The sequence below is a fragment of the Aquarana catesbeiana genome, linkage group LG09 (assembly GCF_042186555.1).
Source record: "Aquarana catesbeiana isolate 2022-GZ linkage group LG09, ASM4218655v1, whole genome shotgun sequence".
In the NCBI taxonomy this organism is placed as follows: Eukaryota; Metazoa; Chordata; class Amphibia; order Anura; family Ranidae; genus Aquarana; species Aquarana catesbeiana.
The window spans coordinates 56,218,541-56,244,383 of record NC_133332.1 but is presented as its reverse complement, the minus strand read 5'-3'; the positions used below and the strand labels follow the sequence as shown (position 1 = coordinate 56,244,383).

At 45.9% G+C, this 25,843-nt stretch overlaps 1 protein-coding gene across 3 annotated transcripts in view; it reads left to right on the top strand.

Annotated features, from left to right (window-relative positions):
• Positions 1 to 25,621, top strand: part of LOC141107663 (cytochrome P450 2F3-like) — a 101,960-nt gene extending 76,339 nt beyond the window's left edge. For all 3 annotated transcript variants that reach the window (XM_073598555.1, XM_073598556.1, XM_073598557.1), the window contains exons 7-10: positions 959 to 1,100; positions 1,855 to 2,042; positions 11,014 to 11,155; positions 22,818 to 25,621. In XM_073598555.1, the coding sequence (XP_073454656.1) occupies positions 959 to 1,100; positions 1,855 to 2,042; positions 11,014 to 11,155; positions 22,818 to 22,999 (654 nt within the window). In that variant the 3' untranslated portion in view covers positions 23,000 to 25,621. The remainder of the gene's footprint in view (positions 1 to 958; positions 1,101 to 1,854; positions 2,043 to 11,013; positions 11,156 to 22,817) is intronic.
• The last annotated feature ends 222 nt before the right edge of the window (positions 25,622 to 25,843 follow it).

Genomic DNA, 25,843 nt, shown 5'->3' with positions numbered 1-25,843 from the left:
GATTCACCCTTTCTATTTATCCTATTTACTGTTATCAACCTTGATGTGGTTGTAGCCATATTAGTGCAATTGTGACAGAGAAAATTGAGTACTGTTCGTGATACTTTTTTTTATTAGCACTAACATACAATTTTTCAGGACAAGCTTTCGGGGTATGTCCCCTTCTTCAAGGTCAGTACTGCTTGGACCTTGAAGAAGGGGACATACCCCGAAAGCTTGTCCTGAAAAATTGTATGTTAGTGCAAATAAAAAAAAGTATCACGGACAGTAGTCAATTTTCTACTGTTATCATCGAAATTAAAAGAAAATCACAAATTTTGCATTGGCACTACAACAGCATTGGAGGGGAAATCTTCCAATGGGGTTACTCGTTCTGGTAACACCCTGGACATCCCTCACCTGGAAGGACTTCCTCTCACTTTTGTCTATGGAACAGAAAGTGAAGGAAAATCTCCTCTATGGAACACAGATGGAAAAAAATATTTGACAGGGTTTAACTCTCCCTTACGCTATCCAAAATGAAAAAACAAAAAAAACGTTTTGCCTTTAGTTCTATTTTGAGGGCCCTATGTTAAGGGTGTGTCAATTTCCATCCGTCACATCTAAAAAATGGAAAAGGATGCAGACCTTTTTGGGGTTTTTTTTAGACCAAGAGAAACTCAAAGGTAATCAGATGTGAACAAACTCATGTCCGTTTACAACCACCAGCCCATAGACTTACATAGAGCTTCCATTCAAATCCGCCTGAAAAACTGGTAGTAAACTCTAAACTGAACTGTAAGTGAAAGAACCTATAAATGTAGGATTTTTTTCTCTTTATTATCTGTCATGACTTGTTGAAAGTACCTTGCTATATATCAGTGAACAAAATATAAATCTTATGTTTTTATAACGTTAACTTATTTAAAGTTAAATTAGTAAATTAGTTAAACTAGTTAAATTATTTCTACACGTTAAGGAAACAGACAACCTAGACACTGCCTTTTACGCCAAATCTTTGTCCAGAACAATTCAAAACCTACTGTTTGGAGGAACAGAGACAGTCAGCACTAACCTGAGATACGGATTCTTGGTGCTTATGAAATACCCGGAGGTGGCAGGTAATTTTTATCCTGTTTAAGACCTTTGGTCTCTTTTGGGTGGAGACACTTTTTGCAGCTATAGTGTTGATGCTTGACTAAAAGTATTTGGAAGAGAGGAAAATCGAGTGTGGCTATTATTTATCTATTCTTTATAATGGTGAGCCAAGATGGGTTGTTTTGAACTGGCACCCTGTTTACCGGAAGGCAGGTGAGAGGAGCAAGTCTGGAGCAGTTCTACAGGTTTGGGATGTTTCAAATATAGTGTTTACATGATGTAGTAAAAAAAGTCATAAAGCAGTGGGAGAGTTATGGCAATTTCCATCCTAATTTGCTTGTGCCCAGGATGGCTATTATCTCATACAGGAAGACATAGTGAATCTATGACCCTTCACAGAATCAACTAAATACCTTGGCATGTACACAGTCTCCAGCCTTGGAAAGGTGGTGGTCACCAACACAGCAGTATCTGAAATCTGAGGTCTTATTTAACAATTTAAAAAGAAGAGCAAAGGGTTGGGAGGCTTTTCTAAGGAGATAATGGATAATGGAAGGATGACAGATTTTTTCCAAAAGTCACAATATTTCTGGAAATTAGATAATGGCATAAAATTATTAAACTGAATGATAAATAGCATTTTCTATCTCTTGGAGACTTAGCGAGATCTAACTTATTCTGTAAAATTATGCAAAAAAAAAAATGTACAGTACAGGAACAGAATATGATGAGGCTTGCATTCAACTTTCATACCTTCTACACTGTTTCCTGGTCCAGAGAAAATGCAAGAAGAGATTGACCACGTTATTGGAAGAAACCGACTGCCATCTGTAAGCGACAGAAGCAATATGCCATATACAGACGCTGCTATCCATGAACTCATAAGGTTTTGTGATGTGCTACCGGTCAGTCTTCCTCGTTGCACATCTAGAGACACATTTTACAGAGGATATTCAATCCCGAAGGTAAGAGAACTCCAGTACTACCAGACATTTGGGAGATGCCATTGCTAGTCTGTTTAAAAGTGCATACTCCAGGACCATAATCTGTATCCTATATTGGCAAGTTGCTGACTTGGAAAAAGCATATTAGATGTCCTAATACCTTAAACGAACACGTTTGCCCTAGGAGTGTAGCCAACCAAGTAATGAAGAAAGGGTAAAGCTGACAGCCCTGTAGCATGCACCTTTTAAAGCTTTAGGCTGGGTTGACACTATTGGATTGCGGATTGCCCGGTCATGCAACACTGTACCCAAATTAAATCCTTATAATTTTTTTTCACACAAATAGAACTTTCCTTTGGTGGTATCACCACTGGGTTTTTTGGGGTTTTTTTGCCAAACAAACAAAAAAAGATTCAACATTTTGAAAAAAAATGTTTTCATAGATTGTTGATAGGTGACACCGATGAGGAGGCATTGATGGACACTGGCAGCACTAATGGACACTGATTGGCAGCACTGGTGGACACTGATTGGCAGCACTGGTGGACACTGATTGGCAGCACTGGTGGACACTGATAGGACTGCATTGACAATCAGGACACTGATAATCAAGCCGGTTATTGCCTCTCTTCTCCCCTCCTCATGCATGAGGAAAGGAAAGCCAAAAACTGGCTTGTGTTTACATTGTGATCAGCTGTCATTGGATACAGCTGGTCACATCTGTGATTAGCTGAGTCCAAAGTGTCAAAAGTATCAAATAATGTCCGATTGTCTGCCGCATTATCGCAGTGCCGCTATAAGTCCTTTATCGCCGTCATTACCAGTATAAAAAAATAAAAATAAATACAAATTCCAGAATATATCCCACAGTTTGCAGACGCTATAATTTTTGCACAAACCAATCAATATACACTTATTGGGATTTTTTGTACCAAAAATATGTGGCAGAATACATATTGGTCTAAATTTAAGAAGAAATTTGATATTTTTAAAATGTTTTTATTGGATATGTATTCTAGCAGAAAGTAAAAAATGTTGTTTGTTTTTTTCAAAATTGTCAGTATTTTTTTCCTTATAGCGCAAAAAATAAAAAATGCAGAGGTGATCAAATACCACCAAAAGAAAGCTCTATTTGTGGGGAAAAAAATGACATAATTTTTTTATTTTTATTTGGGTATAGTGTTATGACTACGCAATTGTCTGTTAAAGTAATGCAGTGCCATATTGCAAAAAAATGGCCTGGTCATGAAGTAAATCTTCTGGAGGTCGAGTGGATAAAGCAAAGTGACCTGGTGCAGTGCTGCTCCTACCTACCACATATAACTGTGACAAAAAAATAATAAGTAATGCCGTGTACACACAGGCGGACTTTCTGACCGGACTGGTCCGACAGACTGAATTCGGAGGACAATCCGACCGTGTGTGGTCTGCATCGGACTTCCGACGGACCGTTTCGGTCGGAAATCCAACGGACTTTAGATTTGAAACCTGCTTCAAATCTTTCCGTCGTAACTCCGCCGGACTCAGTTCCTAACGGAAAGCCTGTTCGTCTGTATGCTGGTCCGACGGACCAGATACGACACAAGGGCAGGGTACTGCCTCTCGCGCTCGCTGCAATAGGAAAAACAAATTTTCCTATTGTGGTGAGTGCGAGGCGATGATGTCCCTTTGGTCTGGTGTGGATTTTAAGGGGAACCCCCTACACCGAAAAAACGGCGTGGGGTCTCCCCCAAAGTCCATACCAGACCCCTATCCGAACACGCAGCCCGGACGGTCAGGAAAGGGGGTGGGGACGAGCGAGAGGCCCCCCACCTCCTGAACCGTACCAGGCCGCATGCCCTCAACATGGGGGATGGGTGCTTTGGGGGAGGGGGGCGCCCTGCGGCTTTGTTATGTTTGTTATGGTTTGTTATGTTTGTTAACAATGTTTGCTGTTAACTTAACCACTTCGCGCCCGCGCTATAGCCGAAAGACGGCTACAGTGCAGACGCCAATTGCCTTGAGGGTGTCCCTAGATGTCCTACTATTTACTTCCGCGATGTGTGCTCCCGCGGGCATGCATTGGGGAAATTCTGTGCTGGCCGTGTCCCTTGGACACAGCCAGTCACAGATCGCTGTAAATGGCCAATCACAGCGGCCGTTTACAGCGTGATCGGAGCTTCCAATGAGAGATGATCTCATATGTAAACATATGAGATCATCTCTCATCGCCGGCCCTCCCTCCTCACACAGAGACCGCGTGTGAGGAGGGAGAGCTAACGGCTGCAGCGTGAGTGCCAGGAAAAAAAAAACATAAAAAAAAGTGAACACAGTACATGTCAGTGCCATATGTCCTCACTGTCATCTGTCCTTACTGTCATCTGTCCCCACTGCCATCTATCCCCACTGCCATCTGTCCCCACTGCCATCTGTCCCCACTGCCATCTGTCAGTGCCATCTGTCCCCACTGCCACGTATAAGTGCCATCTGTCATCAGTGCCACATATAAGTGCCATCTGTCATCAGTGCCATGTATCAGTGTCACGTGCCATCTGTTATCAGTGTCATGTGTCATCAGTGCCACGTATCAGTGCCATCTGTCATCAGTGTCACATATTAGTGGCATCTGTCATCAGTGCCACATCAGTGTCACCAGTGCCACGTATCAGTGCCATCTGTTGTCAGTGCCACGTCAGTGTCACGTGTCATTGTCCTGGTGCTCCAGGGCCTTCAAAAGTGTAATAGGTAGTCAACAAGTTAGATGTGTAATTTATGCTCCTAGAACACCTGATGGTGCTCCCTGCATGTTGGGCCTCTCTATGTGGCTAGGCTGTGAAAAAGTCCCACACATGTTGTATCGTAATACTTAGGAGGAGTAGCAGAATGTATTTTGGGGTGTCATTTTTGGTATACACATGCCATGTGAGAGAATTAACCAATTACAATGACAATTTTGTGGGGAAAAAAAAAAAAAACTTCATTTTTCAAAGAATTGTGGGAAAAAATTACAACATCAAAAAGCTCACCATGCATCTTACTAAATACCTTGGAATGTCTACTTTCAAAAAAGTGGTCATTTGGGGGGGTATTTGTACTTTCCTGACTTGTTCGGGTCGCAAGAAATGAGCCGTCAGTACATCAGATGTAATTTTTTATGATTTGCACCACAGCTTGTAGACTCTATAACTTTCACAAAGACCAAATAATATCCACTAATTTGGGTTATTTTTACCAAAGATATGTAGCAGTATAAATTGTGGCCAAAATTTTTTGAAGAAAAATTAATCATTTGCAAAATTTTATCACAGAAACTAAGAAAAATGCGTTTTTTTTCAAAATGTTCGGTCTTTTTTCATTTATAGTGCAAAAAATAAAAAACCCAGAGGTGATCAAATACCACCAAAAGAAAGCTCTATTTGTATGAAAAAAAGGACAAAAAATTCATTTGGGTACAGTATTACATGACTGAGTAATTGTCATTCAAAGTGTGAGAGCGCTGAAAGCTGAAAATTGGTCTAGGCAGGAGGGGGGTTTAAGTGCCCAGTTGTCAAGTGGTTAATTTAACTTTTATTGTTTCCTTTAAATATTCTACGCTCCCGTGCACATCACAGCCTCCCGGAGACGTGTGACCTGCACCACTACCTGACGTCTTTGCCACATAGAGGTCCCTACAGTCCTTGCCATTAACCTGTCAATGACTGCCTGGTCGACATCTTGTCAGGAGTCCCCTCTCCGGTAACGCTGTCACATTATTGGTGGCTACGTGAGGAAGAATTGCTCTAACTTGATCTTTTCCTATACACTGCTCCCGAGTATCCCCCCCCCCCCGACTAGGGCCGTTTTCATCCCTCCCCTCCCCCACACCTCCCGTTGTCCAGTTCTAACCTCTGAGTGCTCCCCAACACCAGCCACCCAGTTTATCACTTACCCCCCTCCCCCCCGTTATGCAAATTACATCCTGGAAAGTTAAGGGGCTTCGCTTCCCGCATAAACAAATGGCGGTACTGCGACATTTAGAAAAGGCTGAAAACTGACATCGCCCTCCTACAAGAGACACATCTTCCCCCAGAAGAATTCCCACATGTGCGCAAACTATGGGTGGGTAAAGTATTCGGCTCGGCATCAACTAACCGAAAGCAGGAGTCTTGATCCTTATCCATAAAAACCTCCCATGCAAAGTAAAATCCATAGCAAATGACACGGAAGGTCGTCTTCTGACCCTTCACATGCGTATCGCAACCAGAGATCTCGCAATCACAAACGTATATGCCCCCAACTCTCCCGCCAAAACCTTCTTCCAGTCAGCCTCATCACATATAGCCCCATACATGCATCTACCTCTGGTGATTGGAGGCGATCTAAACTCAGTTATGGTAGCTCAGGAAGACAAGTCCATGAAAAGACCCCCCCCACCCACCCACCCACCCTCATTCCCAACCTCCAGGCACCCCATTATTCTCTTTCACTGACGCTCTCCAACTTATTGATCTATGGCGATTAGCTCACCCCAAGAGTAGAGAATTCACTTTTTATTCACCCCCTCACCACACTTTGTCCAGAATCGATTATCTATTTTGCAACCCCGCTCTTTTGCCTCATATGTCAGATACTCTTATTCATGAAATAGCAATTTCAGATCATGCCCCTGTCACAGTTTCAATACAAGACTACGGCTTACCACCCCCAGCTAAAACATGGCGCTTCCCCCAATATTTAGCCCACAACCCAGAACTAGAGAAAACACTAAAAGAAGCCTGGTCTGAATATGAATCGATAAAATGCGGTTCACAGCACTTGCCCCAACCTATACTGGGATGCTGACAAAGCTGTCTTGCAAGGTAGAATAATTGCTTTTGCGGCCTCCTATAAAAGAAAAGTTCTAAAGCACTATCGAGAAGCCAGCGACCTTCTCAGACACACCCAATTACTGCTCTCGCAGAACAACTCCCCTGAACATCGCAAATCATGGCGAGAAGCCAAGGCTGAATTTGACTTATGGGCTCGGGCCCAGAAACAAATATATCAAGCACATCTCGACTTGCAATACCACAAATTCGACAATAAGCCAGGGAAGTTGTTGGCGAGACTGTGCAGGGGCACACATACCCCCACCCACATATCATTGCTAAAAGACTCCCAGGGAAGCATCTCTCCCTCTGCCGCCGACATTAGTCTAATCCTCGAATATTTCTACACCAGACTATACAGCCCAAACCAAATTGACATCCCTGCAGCAAAAGACTTTTTAGCTCAAATCCCTCTACCTCAAATTGACCCTACACTCCTCTCTAACCTTAATTCTCCGATAACAGAGCAGGAGATCCGTAAGACAATCTCCACGTTAGCGAACAGTAAGGCCCCAGGCCTGGACGGATACACTCCCAAATTCTACAGACTAATGGCACACACCGTGACCCCCCCACTAACAACGGTCTACCAGGAGATCCTAAAAGGAGGCGACTACTTACTGTCTGGATACCAAGCCCACATAAAATTAATAGCCAAGAAGGGCAAGGATCCCACGAAACCTGGCTCCTACAGACCAATATCTCTTTTAAACCTGGACTCCAAAATTCTTTCAAAAATCATGGCCAATAGACTGGCCAAAATTATGCCCACCCTGATACACCCTGGGCAGGCCGGCTTTACCCAGGGCCGCTCTGTGGCATCCAACATACGAAAAGTGCTTGCGGTCCTTGAATATGCAAAGGACAACCCTGACAGCAACATCGCCATAATCTCACTGGATGCGGAAAAGGCCTTTGACAACGTCAGTTTTAGCTGGTTGTCAATGGTCCTAAAAAGTTTTGGTTTTTCGGGCCCATTCCTACACCTGATTTCAACAATGTACGCAGACCCCACAGCAAACATTGTAGCTGGACTAGTTTCCAACCCGATAAAACTACACAAAAGGCACCAGACAAGGCTGCCCCCCTCTCCCCACTTCTCTTCAATCTGGCCTTGGAACATCTCTCCTGCCACATTCTTGCCCATCCCTCCCTGCAAGGAGTACACACTGGCCAACAAAATCTATGACTAGCACTCTTCGCGGATGACATTCATCCTTTTCACGTCCAACCCGGCTTCAGATATGATAACTATCCAAGAACTTTTCACATGTCTTCAGAGATTTTTCCAAAAGTGAAATTCTCCCCTTACTACACACTAGGCCCCCCTCATGGACCAGCTCCTCCATCTTCTCTGTCGCAAAATCCCACATCACTTATCTAGGTATTAACATTGGTAGCATACCCTCCTCCCCATCTCGCTTCTCGGGAGGTGTCACCTATTTAAAATGGTCAGCTTTGCCAGACTCCTGTACTCCCTACAAACCATCCCAATATTGTTGCATCACAGCGACGTACAAAAAATATACAAAACTCTATCAGAATTTCTATGGCAAAGACGATGTCCCCGCATTGCTATGCACAAACTATTCCTCCCGAGAAGCGAGGCGGGAGCAAACCTTCCCAACCTTAGCGTTTACAATCTATCTTGTCTTTACAGTTTGTATGGACTGGATTACGCAAAGCTCTAAATATACCAATCACGAGTTAGAAACCCATATGGCAAGCCCATACAGTCTACCAGCCCTATTACACTGCAAGCTACGATCTATCCCTGCTCACCTACAGCAGAACTTGTTAATATGGGATACGTTGGTTGCCTGGTGAGACCAGACGAAAGTTTAAACTGTCACCATGGGTATCTCGCTTTCTCCCAATCCATGAAAACCCCTCCTTCCAGAACACCAAACTCCACACGGGCTACACGATGTGGGCTTCCCAAGGTCTGTCACATTTTGTTCAGCTCTTTGATCTGACTACAGGTTCAGCACTACCCACTTCTCAAATACTGTCTCATTTTAAGATACCGCAACATCATTTCTTGTATGTTCACCAAGCAGTTCAGCACATCGCGAGCTTATGTCCTAACAGACTCTAAAGATTTCACACTACAATCTCGAACATTTACAAGCCTTTAAACACTAGCCTCACTAAGTATCTCTCCTCCACCTCGGTGACATCCTGGTATAAAGACCTAAACTCCCCAGTAGCCGTACACCGTATTTTGACTGGGTACAACTCCACATGCACATTGATTACCGAGTTCTGGCGTGAACAACAGTTTAAAATAATGCATCGAGCCTACATCCCACACCTCCCCTCTCTGCAACAACCACTCAAACGCCTATGCCCACTGTGCGGACAAGCCAAGCCATCGCAAATCCATAGGCCCTGGCAATGCTCTCACATTGCATCCTTCTGGGACCAAGTAGAACAATTTGCCTCAACGGTGACAGGACGCTCTCCAACAAAAGATTTCTACCCTTTGTTGTTTGGCGACTTAACATCTGTCTCTCCAAAGGACTCAGCAGCACAACAAGTCATCGTCCAACAAAACAAGGCCTAGCTGTCAACCTGCTTTATGTCAGCCAGACGCTCCATTATCAAAAAATGGTCCTCCACCATCCCACCCACTATTTCAGATGTCATACAAGATCTCCTGACCCTCCTGCGCAAGGAAAAGCTTGATGCCAACCTGTCAACCACCAGCACATCATCTCGCCTACAGCTCAAATGGTTACCCTTTATCACAAGGATTCTACCAAGCAAGGACCAACCTGGATACCTAACTCTGCCCACTGGTTTCAGTTTCCTCCTACAATGATACTGTCTTTCCAGATGCTCCCAAGCTTGTCCTATAATGACCTACACTCTGAACTACGAGTGTATTTCTCTAATCTACTACGCATGTGACTCTCTGCGTCCTAAGCAGACACCCCAGAATTACTACTTGAGTACATTAATATGCCTGAGGCCCTTTCTTTCCATCCCCATCCTCCCCTGGTTGCGCTACAATATCGTGTTCACTTTATTGTCAATCTGCTATTCTATATGCCACCCTAGTCACACCCTAATTAATCCATACATCTGTCTCCATTTCGGGGCTTGTCTACTTCACTCTCTCAATACTTTCCTATTAACTGAGCTGGACCTGCCTGTTGGAGATGACTCTCCTTACCAGACCTGACTTCTCCTCTTTCAACCCCCCCCCCCCCCCCCAACTGCCTCCCCCGTCTCTTTCTTTTGCTGCCCACTCCAGGGCGTGGTGGGAGGGGAAGGAGACGATTGATTACTCAGTTTGATCCAAGCTTTAGTTACACCCAAGGTGGGGACACTACATACCGGGCCCCAGTTTGGTCAGATTTGTTATATATTTGTTATTTACTGCTGCTGTTGTCGCCTGCGCGCAACTATTAGTTACTACTGACTTTTATGATTAAACATTCTCTGTATGTCTGTTCCTGCTCTTATGCTGGAAAAATGAACAAAACTAATAAAGTTTATTATAAAAAAAAAACACAAAATAAAAAACAAAGCTCAAGGACTGTTCACTGTGTCTGGATGAAAGCAGAAAATGTTATATGCCTGGCTGTGCAGCAGTGGGGAACTGCAACTCCTACGGGGGTAGTGCTACAAATGGGTTATATGCACCTAACTCCTTCAAATCAGACCGACTGGTGGGACGTGTTGTATCAGTCTTCCAGTCCCAGGCACTAGTGGGGCTTGCCTCTCACAATGTATCACTCAGGAGGTATAGATGTAAGTTATGGGACCCTTTAAAAGATCATAGCCATCTCTCCATATGTAGGATGGTGTTCCAAGTAATACAGAGAAATCGCCCAATAGTGCAATAAAATATAAACTTAAAACTATGTATTAATGATATTTGCGCACTCACATAGATATAAAATAGACCAGCTTTCTGTTTGTGATGAATACAGTTCGCAAAGTCTCTATTCTAACCGACGTCTGGTTCCGATCCATTCAGCCTTAAAAGGAAGTTAGCGCTTATAGCTTGCATTTTTTTTCCTCGTGCCATTCACTTCATTTAAGATCTTCCTGCCCCAGCTTCAAGTGTCGGGGGGAGAAGAGTTTTTACAAATCCTGAACATAATAAAAAGTATATTTAAAAATCCTGCTAATCCTGCTAATATTTTTGTTTTTAGGGCACACATGTCACTCCGCTCCTGGCCTCTGTCCATAGGGACCCGAAACATTACACACAGCCAGAAGAATTCAACCCAAATAATTTTCTGGATGACAAGGGACATTTTAGGAAGAATGACGCCCACATGCCTTTTGGCGCTGGTAAATTATTTATCATTTTTATTATAATTATGTTCTAATAAGTATCCTGATAAAGTTGTGCTTGCTCATTATTAGGAATGCAATTTGTGATTTTATCTGTTCAGAATCGTATGTATAATGTCAGTATATAGAAGACCTGGAAAAACAGACAATTACTGTACTGGCTGTTCTACATAGCATTATACTGACTTTAGCTTAAAGCGGAGCTCCGCCCAAAAGGGGAAGCTCCGCTTGTTCGCACCCTCCCCCCATTCACTGCCACATTTGGCACTTTTTGTGGCGGAGTTGGTTTTGATTGGTACCCGCTTCCACTTCCGGTTAGATCGCAATTGCTATCTGCCGTCTCCTTCTTCTCTTCCACACAACAGTGTTCACTAAATCAGTGCCAACAGCAAGGTTAACAATGTCCCAGTGACATGTATAAATAATTTGAGAACAGTAATAAAATGAGTACCAAGTATTAAAGGGTTAGTTCACCTTCAGCAAAAACTGCCTATGCAGAGAAGGGGTGTCTGTGGATGAAAACAAGCTGTGCAGCTCTGACCAAACTTGAATAATGCTCTTACTATAGGTGTAATCCATTTACATACCTCATGACGTCTGACTGTAAAACTCCCAGGACGTTGCTAAGCATGTTTCTAAGAGATGCCTAGCTGTTATTGTTCATCTTCACCATCACAGGAGTTAGCTCTTTCTCTGATTCAAACCCACTCGCATGCATTTTCTTTCCCCTGATGTAGTAGCTCTGACCTCAGTGTCTGAGAGCTCACTCCTATGATGGTGGAGGTGAGCAGTAATAGCTGGGCCTCACTTTGCAATGTCTTAGGAGTTTTCAGGTCAGGCTTCATGAGGTACATACATGGCCTATACCTATAGCAAGGGCATTATTCAACTTTATTCAAAGCTGCATAGTTTTTTTTATCTACATATGCCCCTTATCTGGGGAGCATGGTCTGGAAGTAAACCAGGTGGGACGCACAACACCAGAGCTCCTGTCCAGACATAATCTTTCTGCCATCCTGTTGGCACTGATACTGCTTCTTTCCCATGAAAGGCTTGTGCCTGCTCTCGGTTGCCTGCTGACCCCTGCTATGTTGCCTGGCAAGCCCCGCTCTGCTCGACTTCTGGGAGTGCTCTCTGCACTCAGCCTGTGGTGGCCATCTTAACCACATGGTCTCCTGCTTCCAATATGTCGATGAGCACACAGACCTCCTCTGCTGACACCAGGACGGGCCCACTACAGCTGACATCCTGGTGGCTATAACCTCCTGCAAGGAAACCCTGACTGCCAAGATAGGCTATCTCTCCACAGACATTAGTCTTATTTGCAATGACTTGAACAAGTCGGAGGCTGAGGACAGGGTCTTACAGGTGGAACACAGAGTATACTCTGACTCCACTAAATTGCATGCCCTACAGCAACATGTTAAGGCCCCGCAGGAGAGAGCTATTGACACTGAGAATAGGCTATGCTGCACCAATCCCAGGATATTTGGGCTGCCTGGAGGCGGCTCTAGGCTTTCTGAGGCCTTAGGCAAAACCTAGACATGAGGCCCCACTCACGCCCATAATGGGAAAAATAATTAAAGCGATAAAAATGAACTGTATAAATTGTATATATTAAAAGCCTTAAACACTATGAACTATAATTTCACAGTTTCTAGAATTTTCTCTAGCAAATTATCATTAAACATATATATATTACATGCACACAAATATAAATACAATTTGTGCAGCTGCTACTAGTAATGTGTAGTAGTAGTAGTAAAATAAAAGTCAAAAATCATATTTCTTCATTCACATAAAGCTCAGGTTAATATAACCCAGCACAGAGTTCCCCCTTACATCAGAGTCTGCAAGATTCCCCCTTACAGTGCAAGGGGAAATGCTGCAGACTGGAGTAAGGGGGAACTCTAAAGTAAGGGGGGCTCTGGTGACCAGAGATCACCTTATATCAGAGTGCACAGCATTCCCATTTACATCAGAGTTCCCCTTTTTATCAGGGTCCGTGGAGTTCCAACTTGCATTTAAAATGAGAACTCCAATGTGAGGAATACGCTGGTGACCACACACCACCCGCAGAGTGAATACACTAAGGTAAAAGGGGGGGTGGGGTACTAATATAAGGGGGAACCTTTATATCAGTGCCCCCTTACCTTACTGTATTCACTCCCTCCTTACATCACTGACCCCCATCAGACTATCCTTGCAACGCTGTCACTGACCTCATCTCAGGTGCACCGTACAGGGCTCAGCCAGACGGTCCTCTCTGGGCTCCAGCTTAGTGGCTCTAGTTTCATCCTATATTATCCTCTACGCACTCCACATAAGTCCAACTCCTCTTGTGACCCCCCTCCTAGCAGTGCTTCAGCTCTTGACTCCTCTGTAACCCCCCCCCTAGAGACTGCAGACACAATAAAGAAGATGGTCAGAGGCTATGCAGATATGATACAGAAAAAGGTCTGTGCAGACATGATACAAGAGATAGTCAGAGACTGCAGAAATTATACAATAGATGGTCAGAAACTGCTAGCATGATACAAGAGATAGTCAGAGACTGAAGACATGATACAAGAGATGGTCAGAGACTGCAAACATAGTACAAGAGATGGTCAGAGACTGCAGACATGATACAGGAGACGGTCAGAGACTGCAGACATAATACAGGAGACGGTCAGAGACTGCAGACATGATACAGGAGACGGTCAGAGATTGCAGACATAAAAACAGGAGACGGTCAGAGACTGCAGAGATGGCAACAGGAGATGGTCAGTGATTGCAGAGATAAAAACAGGAGACAGTCAGAGATTGGTAATAACAAGCAAACTCTCACATTGCTGCAGCAGCCACCAAACACTACAGCCACAGACAGCATCTTTTTGATTGGGGGGGGGGGGAATGATATGTGATAGGGGGTTCTTTGGGAGGGGGAAAGACTTGTGCTGGGGGGTGAGGGGGATGGATTTCATATCCATCCCCCCTTGTAGCATCAAGTCTTCTACAATCCCAAAGTGTCCATATATCCTCTCCCCCAAACCACTCCAAGTGTACTGTATGTTTATCCCCCCCCTCGCAAGTCTCACTTTTAGCCCATTAATAAAGACCTCAGATCAGCGCTGTCCCGCAGAGCTGCATGGCCAGGGGAGGGCTGGCAGCCTTATGCCGCGTACACACGAGCGGACTTTCTATCCTACTTGGTCCGGCACACTTTCCGACGGACTTTGTCCGCCAGGTGCGCCGGACTTTAAAACGAACGGACTTGCCCACACACGCCGGGATTTTCCGGCGGGCTAAGTCCGCCCGTCTTTCCGACGGACTTTCGCCGGAGTTCCGGCGGACTTTCAGAATGAATGGACTTGCCCACACACGGACAAGTCCGTTCATTTTGAACGTGACTCAGGTGCGACGGGACTAGAAAAGGATGTCAATCTTGCCGCTTTTATCGGCTAGATTGACACCTTGCGAGCCCCGTCGCGGGGCATACCAGGCCCTTAGGTCTGGTATGGATTATAAAGGGGAACCCCGCTACGCCGAAAAAACGGCGTGGGGTCCCCCTAAAATCCATACCAGACCCCGATCCGAGCACGCAGCCTGGCCGGTCAGGAAAGGGGGTGGGGACGAGCGAGCGCCCCCCCCCCTCCTGAACCGTACCAGGCCGCATGCCCTCAACATGGGGGGTGGGTGCTTTGGGGGAGGGGGGCGCCCTGCGCCCCCCCCCCCCAAGCACCTTGTCCCCATGTTGATGAGGACAAGGGCCTCTTCCCGACAACCCTGGCCGTTGGTTGTCGGGGTCTGCGGGCGGGGGCTTATCGGAATCTGGGAGCCCCCTTTAATAAGGGGGCCCCCAGATCCCGGCCCCCCACCCTATGTAAATGAGTATGGGGTACATGGTACCCCTACCCATTTACCTAGGAAAAAAGTGTAAGTAATAAAACACACTACACAGGTTTTTAAAATATTTTATTAAACAGCTCCGGGGGGGGATCTTCCTCCGGCTTCGGGGGTCTTCTTCCGGCTTCGGGGGTCCCTCCGCTTCATCTTCTCCCGGCGTCCAGTTGGTTCTTCTCCGCTCTCCGGCCTCTTCTCCCGGTGTCGCAGGTCTTCGGCCGGCCCCTCCGCTCTCTTCATGTAGCTCTATTGCGAGCGGAGGTCCGGACTTCTGGGCTTCTGGGCTTCTTGGCTTCTTGGCTTCTTGGCTTCTTGGCTTCTTGGCTTCTTGGCTTGGCTTGGCTTCTCTTCTCTTCCCCCAGATGTTGACACGACGCTCTCTCCGGCTGGACTGGTTTCTGAGGGCTGCGTTGTGACTTATATAGGCGGAGACCCCGCCCCCATATGATGTCACAGTCCCTGGGCATGCTGGGACTGTGACGTTTTAGGGGGCGTGGTCGACCACGCCCCCCGACCACGCCCCCTAAAACGTCACAGTCCCAGCATGCCCAGGGACTGTGACATCATATGGGGGCGGGGTCTCCGCCTATATAAGTCACAACGCAGCCCTCAGAAACCAGTCCAGCCGGAGAGAGCGTCGTGTCAACATCTGGGGGAAGAGAAGAGAAGCCAAGCCAAGCCAAGAAGCCAAGAAGCCAAGAAGCCCAGAAGTCCGGACCTCCGCTCGCAATAGAGCTACATGAAGAGAGCGGAGGGGCCGGCCGAAGACCTGCGACACCGGGAGAAGAGGCCGGAGAGCGGAGAAGAACCAACCGGACGCCGGGAGAAGATGAAGCGGAGGGACCCCCGAAGCCGGAAGAAGACCCCCGAAGCCGGAGGAAGATCCCCCCCCGGAGCTGTTTAATAAAATATTTTAAAAACCTGTGTAGTGTGTTTTATTACTTACACTTTTTTCCTAGGTAAATGGGTAGGGGTACCATGTACCCCATACTCATTTACATAGGGTGGGGGGCCGGGATCTGGGGGCCCCCTTATTAAAGGGGGCTCCCAGATTCCGATAAGCCCCCGCCCGCAGACCCCGACAACCAACGGCCAGGGTTGTCGGGAAGAGGCCCTTGTCCTCATCAACATGGGGACAAGGTGCTTGGGGGGGGGGGGGGCGCAGGGCGCCCCCCTCCCCCAAAGCACCCACCCCCCATGTTGAGGGCATGCGGCCTGGTACGGTTCAGGAGGGGGGGGGCGCTCGCTCGTCCCCACCCCCTTTCCTGACCGGCCAGGCTGCGTGCTCGGATCGGGGTCTGGTATGGATTTTAGGGGGACCCCACGCCGTTTTTTCGGCGTAGCGGGGTTCCCCTTTATAATCCATACCAGACCTAAGGGCCTGGTATGCCCCGCGCTCGCCGCAATAGGAAGATTTGTTTTTCCTATTGCAGCGAGCGCGAGATGCAATACCATCCCCTCGTGTCGTATTTGGTCTGTCGGACCAGCCTACACACGAGCGGGCTTTCCGTCGGACCAGCACACACACGAGCGGACTTTCCGCCCGAAACTGAGTCCGACGGAAAGATTTCAAACATGTTTGAAATCTAGGTCCGGCGGGCTTTTGGGAAGAAGTCCGCCGGAAAAGTCCGCCGCCGCCCACACACGGGCGGATTGTCCGGCACACTCTGGTCCGCCGGACCAAGTATGCCGGAAAGTCCGACCGTGTGTACGCGGCATTAGGCCTGGGGGGCAAGTCTAGTCAAGTGGCCCATTGAACCACCGAATCAGCTCACCATCCATCTGCTCCACATTGCCTGCACAGAGAGCGAGAGAGAGAAATCTCTCCACATTGCAGTTTCTCTCTGGAAGCAATGTTGCACAGTCTCTCTCTCTGTGCGGGCAATGTGAAGTGGTCACTCTCTCTGTGTGGGCAGTGCTGTGCATGTGCAGGCACAGGCCTGTGCACTGGCCCCCCAGGACCAGATTAAGGGCATTGTGGGCCTGGTGTGGCAGTAGAGCAGGGATATGATGCAAGTAATGTCCTATCCCAGATTTCCTCTCACTGGCCACCCACCTGCGTTTCCAGGAGCCTGTGCTGGCTTGTGCCCAGACTTGGTCGCAGACGCACATGTGTAATGCAAGGGAATTTGATTTACCAAGCTTCCGTAAGAGCCACGTGTCGGTGTGTGCTCTGAGGTGAACGTTTCCCAGCCATCAGAATACAGCCAGCTGCCAGCAGTGATCGACAAAAAGAAAACAAAAAAAAAAAAAACAGGACACGATGATTGTACTGAAGTCAATTGATAGATCAGATTCTGTATAACCAGTCTGCACATTGATAGATTGAAATTCTGCCAGTTCAGCAGAAATTTCAGTCTGTCTATGGTGGCTTATGTCCACCAGTCTCTGAGTTTAATAACATCCTCAAATCTTCTGAAAGGAGTGCTCCACTTAGGTGTAGAAATTCACTTTGAACTCCACCTTATTTCCAGAACTCTCATTATGTATTAGATGTGCAAACAATAAGGTGAGAGAACATCTAATACCTACAGAGAGTAATGGAAATAAGGTGGAGTACAAAGTGAATTACCTGGAGGGACTGGCATTGAGGAGGTTATAATAGGCAGGGAGGAAATTAGACATCGCCTCCTCACTGCCTGTCAAATGCCTCTGAAAAGCGACCTAATCATTGATCACTTCAGTGGAGTGGCAGTGCCTGCTAAGAGTGCAAGCCTTTGGGCTCACACTGGTGCTCAACATTTTTTTTTGGGGGGGGGGCAAGCAAACTGAAAAAAAAACATCAAATGCAGCCACTGTGCCCCCATCAAATGCAGCCACTGTGCCCCCATCAAATGCAGCCACTGTGCCCCCATCAAATGCAGCCACTGTGCCCCCATCAAATGCAGACACTGTGCCCCCATCAAATGCAGACACTGTGCCCCCATCAAATGCAGCCACTGTGACACCCCCTTCGCCCACTTGCTGTCTGACTGACACTTACCCCATCTTGGTGATGGGTCAGGCAGTGGGTGATGGCGGCGAGCTGTGGGACATGCAGTGGGTCAGGTGATGCCCCTGTCCTGTGTCCTCCATGGTTCCCGTGCATCTTTTCTTCTGGTCTGCTAGATGTCCAATAGGAATGCCTGTGCCTTCAGCCAATCAGGTGACGGGTATTAGACCCGTACTTCCTGATTGGCGGAGAGGTGGTTCAGTGTTAGAAAAGAGAATATTAATTAGCTTTTTTAACAAACCTGGGTGGGCTCATGGTGCAATACTCTGCGCTCTGAGTCCACCTTTTTTGAAGCCTATGGCACTAATCAGGTAGTTTAAAAAAAAAAAAAACACACCCCCACCACTGTAATTCAGGCGCCTGGTGTTTGAGAAGGGGCCAGACGCCTGAACAGGGGGTAGCCACGGTGGCCATGAATAGATTCATGCAGTGCATGAATCTATACATTTTACATATAGGGAGTGGCATAATGGAGGGGGCACTGTGCGTCCTTAATGGACAGGCTGCCACTGTGCTGGCAGTTTTCCATAGCCGCAGTCCTTCAGACTTCTAATTAGGTTGTGCGTTTTGCTGCATTTTTTTTCTCGAATTGCACCAAAGATGCAGCATGCAGAACTTCTTGTGCACTTTCAGAACATGCAGCAAAAATGTACAACCTAATAGAAGTCTATGGGACCGGGGGTAACATGCAGGAAGACTCCAGTACACCAGCACTGCAGCATGCCAGTGTGAACCCACATCATAACATCTAGGAGGGCAAGGTACTGTCACAGGCTGTAATATAACACTTAAGCTGCAGAGAGGGGAAGAGACAGCAGGAAGGAAGGGAGGGAGGGAGGGAGGAGAAGCTCACTTGTCACTTACTTGGACGCAATGGACACTAGTTCCAGGAGGCTCACTTGTTTTTTTTTTTTTTTTTAAAAGACTGTGGTTGCTGAGCTCAGCCGACTGCTCAGTTTTAACTTTCCCGCCCACACATCCTCTTCACAGACAGCACACGGGCTGCCCAGAGTGTGGGCGGGGAAAGAAAAAGCAGATCCATCCAGCCTCTGCCAGAGCTTCGTGTGCAGGAGGGAGGGGCGGGGCTAACACAGACTGTCAGCACTGTGACAGAGCTCATCGCTGGGTTGCAGTACTGAATCCGGTGTCTTATCGAATTCAGTCCCCTATCATATAGTGTCCTCCCTGTACTGCGCAGGCGCAGTACGGAGGACAAAAGAGACGCCGAAAGTCTCCGAAGTTCAACAGCTGATCGTCAGCTGTACACGGCGCCTGCGCATTTATTCTTACCCTATGTCCAGGATCATTCCCTACTATCCAAGTGGACATAGAGTTAGAATAAATATTTGCCGAGCGCAGCGAGGCCGTGCCCGAAGCGTGGCGAGCGAAGCGAGCCCGCGAGGGGCCCTCTTACACTGCCATCGCTAACAGGTGCCCGAGCGCCGTGTACAGCTGATGGTCAGCTGATCAACTTCGGGCATTTTCGGCATCTCCTGCTCCTCCGTACTGCGCAGGCGCTGCGCCTGCGCAGTACGAGGCGGACACTATTTGATACGAGGACACTATATGGCAGAACACCGGCCATGCCCTCCACCCGAGCAGCCGCCCTCTGCCAGCTCAGCGGCCTTTGTGCAGGACATTAGAGCAGCCCAGGGGGCAATTGCATCCCCGCCCCTGTGCATGGCCATGCTTCCTCCCCGCCTCCTCCTCTGTGTCCAGGAAAACATCACAGCAGGAGGAGGAGGGGGCGGGGTCAGTGCGCAGAGCTCCGTATGTGTGTGTCAGCCGGGGAGAGATGCCACTTTGCGGCTGCCATACGAAGCGTTGCTCGTGGGAACCAAGACACCCCACGGGCATTCAGGGACTCTGATTCGCCAGGACTATCCTGGGGCGGTTAAGCTACGGGAAAATTAGGCTTTTGCGAGGCCCCTTGGATTGCGAGGCCTTAGGCAAAGGCCTAATTTGCCTAATTAGAGAGCCGCCTCTGTGCCTGAGCATGTAGAAGGAGCTAAGCATGCTGCAATTGTGGAAACCTTCCCAACTGACCTCCTGGGTCTGCAAAATCTGCCGCCAACGTTATTGGTGGAGTGGGTGCATCGTGACCCCCCCCACTCCTCTAGTCCCAGGTGCCCCAGCGAGACTGTTTCTTCTTCTGATACTCAATTACAGGGACCATGACATGATCTGTGCTGCTGCCAGAAACACTCCTGACCTCAAGCATTACAGATGCCCCTTGTCTGCATAGGCAGCATTTTATTTTTATTTTTTTGGTAATACAACCCACACTTGCAGAAATGGTAGAGCTGAGGAGTTTACGAGTGGCAGTAAGACTGTGCAATAGAGAGACAGTATGGACTACACTGACACAGGCAGAACAATGGTTCAAGAGCAAACCAGACAAATAGTGGATCAGACTAGGCAGCAGCATGGCTGATCACGCTGGCACAGGTGGGAACATGGTTCAACAGCGAACTGAATGAATAGTACACTGGATCAGGCACTGGACCCAGCATAGGCAAAAACACAGATTTAAAGGGGAACCAGAAAACAGGCCAGAGGTCAGGACAGGTGGCAAACAAGAGGATTCAAAAGGTTGCAGAGGTTGGTACACAGGAATTCAGTGCAAGGTTAAAAAAAAGTTGAATACCACTCTCCAGGGAAGGCTCTGAAACAGGCAGAAGTGTTACTCAGGTGGTGACCACGTAGGTGCTGGTGCTTTAAATCTACACACACCAATGACCTCAGTAACTGGGGACAGGATTCCACAGCAATGTTTTAGACGGATCCTAGAAGCCAGGCAACGCTGGAGCACGACTTTTTTGTTTTTTATTTCTGTTTAGTGTCGTATAACAATTTTAGTCACAGCTTAGTGTACTGTATATTTAATAGCGCAGTTTTTTTCCTTTCACAATGCTGAAGCAAGGAAGGTAAGTGACGTTTATCTCCAAAGGTGAGTTACCTGTTTTTTATTTATGATACACAAACTACAAATGATCTCTATATGTGGCTGTTAAAAATGTAAAATATGGGGCAGAAATTGCAATTAAAGGAATGTTACCTGTTTTGCATCTTAGCTATTTTCTTTGTGTGTAAAATCAGCTCCCTTAGCCCCTGAGGACAACCCTTAAGATAAAGTGCATATGGTAAAGCTTGGGTACTGATGTCAGGCATCTTCTCACAGCAGGTGCTACTGTCCTTATGTGGGGCCATTAGCACTTTTATGCTATCTTTTAAATAAAAATTGGAAAATATTTTTTGTATGATTGGAGTTTCCTTCCATTTTGGAACACCTCTAGGAGATTGCACCAAATTAGGAAGATTGGGATTTCCAGTGGCTAATTATACTAGGCTCCATGTGACAGTAGTCAGAGAAGACCTGCTTATCTTCATTATAACAAGCATATATCGATCTCTAAGTGCCCCATGGTGATGGTCACACTTGATCTTGAAATTGACATGGGTGAAGTCTTTAGAAGACTAAACTTGCTTTGCTGGGTGGGAGTGGCCCTAGCTGTTGAAACACATCTCACTTTAGCCTGTTAGGGTATAACTTCTGTGAAGTGATTTTGAGGCCTAGCCTAAGAGCCATGTCACGTTACTGTTCCTGTAGCAGATGAAATATTGGCAGCAGTGGGATCACTAAAGATACTACTTACCTTTTACCTATAATGGTGCTCTCCCATTGGCTGCAAAGTCTCACTTAACAGTGAGGGAGCAGCTACAGAGTGACACCTTCTTGATTTGGCCTGTGAAGCAGGGACACCGTAGGAGCAGGTAAGTAGTACTACTACTCTCTTAGTGATTCTGCTGACAGCATCAATAGTGTGACATGTACCCTAGGTAGTGACTGTTTTTGTAGCGTAAAGACATTCTGGTTGGATAATCTATGATGTGATCATTAAAAAAAAAAACATATGCCAAAATTGTGTTTCTAGTTGGGGATAGAGTAGAAAACAGTTAGATTTTCTACTCAAATAAAAATGTTTTTCATTGCTGTCTGTTTTCCTATTGAGGAGAATCCCCCTCACATCCTGCCCCAGTTACCATTAGTCACAGTAATAAAATTCTGACTGAAGTTCTTAATCTTCCCCACTCTATCCAAAATAAAAAAAAAAAGCCCAGAGTTTTTCCCCCTGATCATTCTATAATTGGTGCCTTTACCTGCCATGTGATCTCACTAATATGGTGTAGGTCAGGAGTAGGCAACTTCGGCCCTCTAGCTGTTTTGAAACTACAAGTCATTGAAAGACCCTGACAATCACAGGCATGACTCCTAGAGGCAGAGGCATTATAGGATTTGTAGTTTCACCACAGCTAGAGTGCCAAGGTTGCCTATACCTGGTGTAGGTCAATTAGAGTGTTTGTTTTGGGTCTGGCAGGTTTGCTATCCAGAGGAGCTTGAACAGGTCTTCCTAATTTTACTTGGTTACAGATCTGCCCTAGTGTGGCTAACCTCATGGTTTCTTGCAGCCACTTAGAAGTCAGTGCGTGGTATGGGTTAGATATGAACTCTGAGCTGCCATTTATAATGTAGTATTTTGTCTAAATGGTTTCGCTATGAACTTCTTCCATCTTCCATGCCCATAGCCATTTCAAAACTTTTCTTCAAGGAAATAACAGAAAAGGGGGTCAACCAAGGGACCTGATAAAACAAACATTGTAATGTGTTAGGCAGTGCTTCCTTATAATCTGTCTGTTATTTTTCCTATTGCACTGTTAAATAAATCAAGAGTGCAAAATCCATGTCTTACTATTGCTCTAATTTTGTTTTGACTTGGCTAGGAAAAAGGGTATGTCTTGGAGAAAGCTTGGCGCGAATGGAACTCTTTCTATATTTCACATCATTGCTTCAAAATTTCAACTTCAAACCAGTCATTCCAAAAGAGGAGATAGACCTTAAACCAACAGGAAGTGGACTGGGCAATGTCCCACCAAACTACAAGTGCTGCATCATACCTCGCTAACCTCCTGGTCTTTTAAGCCCTACAAGGATCATGTGGGAGCAATTTTAAAGAGAAAACCCTTTTAGAAAACTGAAGTGACTTAAACCTGATAGAAAATTATACTTTTGTTTGCTACACAAACCATTTTGTGATTTAAAGTAAACAAAAAATATATATTGCAGCATACCACGCCTTAGATGTTATGGGCTGCATTTGTTATTGTTTTTTGTCTTTTTTCCACCTGGTTATCCAGTTAGTAACACACTTCTGGTCTTAGGGTGGCTCCTCCCTTTACCTAAGTGACTAATAAGTTAAAGCTTAACTCCAGCTCATGTTTTCAGCAGTTACAGAATTATTTTTCCTCTTTGAGATAAAGGTTTTAAGTGGTTGTAAAGCCTAAACATTTTTTACCCTAATGCATTCCTTACCTGAGCCCTCATTTCATTCAGCGCTATGCACGTCAGCAGCTCTTCTCTCCCCTCACTTCTGGCTTTCGCCTCTTTTGCTGGGTCACCGGGAATCATTGGCTCCCAGTGTTGTCAATCAAAGCCAGTGACGAGGGAGCGGGGGTGCTGCCTGTGTCAATGGGCGGGACACAGCAGCAGGGCTCAGGTGTGATCACGCACGAGTGCCCCCATGGGAAGCAGCTTCACATGGGGGAACTGCACATAGGAGAGGAGCCAGGAGCGCTGGCAGGGGACCCGAGAAGAGGAGGTTCAAGGCCGCACTGTGCAATTCTATTGCACAGAACAGAGGGCCATTTTTAATTTTGATTGGACCCTGGGCAAACATTTTCTTGGGCCCTCCTCAGTCCACTTATCAACTATTTGCAGGCAATGCAGGCTCAAGGGGCAGCTGCTTTGGGCCCCACAACAATGACTGGGCCCAGGGACGCTGACCCCTTTGCCCTGCATTAAAGACGGCCCTGCTGTTTGTTATTAAAAAAAATGTTTACCTTTACAATAGCTTTCAACTAAATGAATAACAGCAGACCATTGTAAGCTTCCCTGTCAGCGTTAAATGGTTTGTTCCAACCCTCTAACTGCAAGAAAGTTGAAAAATAACAGCAGGATCAGGTAACAAACTAAGTAAGAGGGGGACTCAGAAAAACAGTCTGTTTTGTTAATGACATTGACAGACTGTATCGCATATGTCATTTTTTATTTTGCTTTTAATACCACTTTAACATTCTTGAAATCTACCAACCCATTACTGTTTGCAGCAAGCCATAATTTTTTAAAACTACCAAAGAACACGTTAAGGAGGATGGTCACTGCGGACAGCTGACTGCACAGTAGACATGTACATGATGAAAAGATTTGTTTTGTTTCGTTTAGATTTGTTAATCTAGTTATTTTGTTTTGTAAAATTCGGTTGATTCGTTCAATTTGTATTCGGAATTCATATTCGTAATTTGTTTTGTCCTTTTTTCTAATTTCCTCAGATTTTTTTTTTTTTTTTTAGATTAAAAATTTTTGAATCAATACATTTTGAATCGGTCGAATCACTCATTATTTCCAAATGGTACACTAATAACACACACAGGGGATCATTTACTATAGCGCCGGGAAGTACAGCGCACTATCACATGTAATAGCGCCCATTTTAGGCAATTAAGATTTCAATAGAACAACGTGTGAATGAAAAAGAGCGCTATTAGCGGCGAACATACGTGAGTAAATTCGGAAATCAGCGCTAATTAGCGATTCCGCGGATATGCAAATGCAAATTTCTACCTAGTTATTATATAGCACTGCACTGCAACCATGATCCATGTATGTGAAAGAAATATGTTTATGTGAGATGTGCTCTACCTCTACCCCTTGTTTTGCTAACGAATGCAGTTATGAATGATTATCACAGAGTAATGTCTGCTATTCTGTAAAGTTACATGTATTGAACATTTACAGTAGGTTACCTATTTGTTGTATGTTGTTTTTTTCATGTTTTTTTTTTTTTTTTAATTTAGGTGACAATAAAGCGGTAATTATTTATGTTCATTCTTTAATCATACTAAGCTATTATGCAGTACTGCGTACTTAGCACAATGGCTTGGTGGACTGCCCAGATATCTCCACAGAACTCAAGGTATGAGTTCAAATCCCAGCAAACCTACCATCCATCAGCTTTGTTTATTTTTTCAGTGCACAAGCAAATTAAAATAAACAAACAAAGAAATGTAAACTGCCCGTTAACTAGTGTGTGATGTTAGGAATTCCACACCATAAAATATTATTGAATACTTACATACCATTGCATGCATTTGAAGAGTTAATTTAATAGAATCAGCAGTGCATTGGCTAATTGGCATTCACCTATTTTCAGTATATGCTGCTTTGGCTAAATGTCATTTGACTTTTTTTCCACCAATGCAATCTTTTAGTATCCCTCTGTGGGATCTAAATCCAGGAGTCCTCCAAGGCCTGAGTTTTTCAAGTGTTTTTCAAGCACTGACCACTAGCCTATTGGGCTTAGCAAAATCATACATAGAAAATACATTTACTAGTGTTGGATGTTTCTTCTCCCCGAGCCTTCTCTCCTGCTGCCGCTGTCTTCTCCCACTGCTGTGTTCAAACCGCGCAGCCGGTTACCCGCTAATAATAAAAAAAAAAAAAAATGCTCTTCTTCTGTGGCAGCCTTCTGTGGCCATCCGATGACATCACCCAGACAGCCCGCCCCATGGCTATGTATAAGACGCCACACAGCAGGTGACAACACAGCGGAGGAAGACCGCCACAGAAGAAGAGCAGCTTTTTATTTATTAGCGGGTAACCGGCAGCGCAAAAGAACACAACAGACAGAGAAGACGGCGGTGGCAGGAAAGACGGCTTAAGGAGAAGATGGCGGTGGGAGAGACAGTAGCAG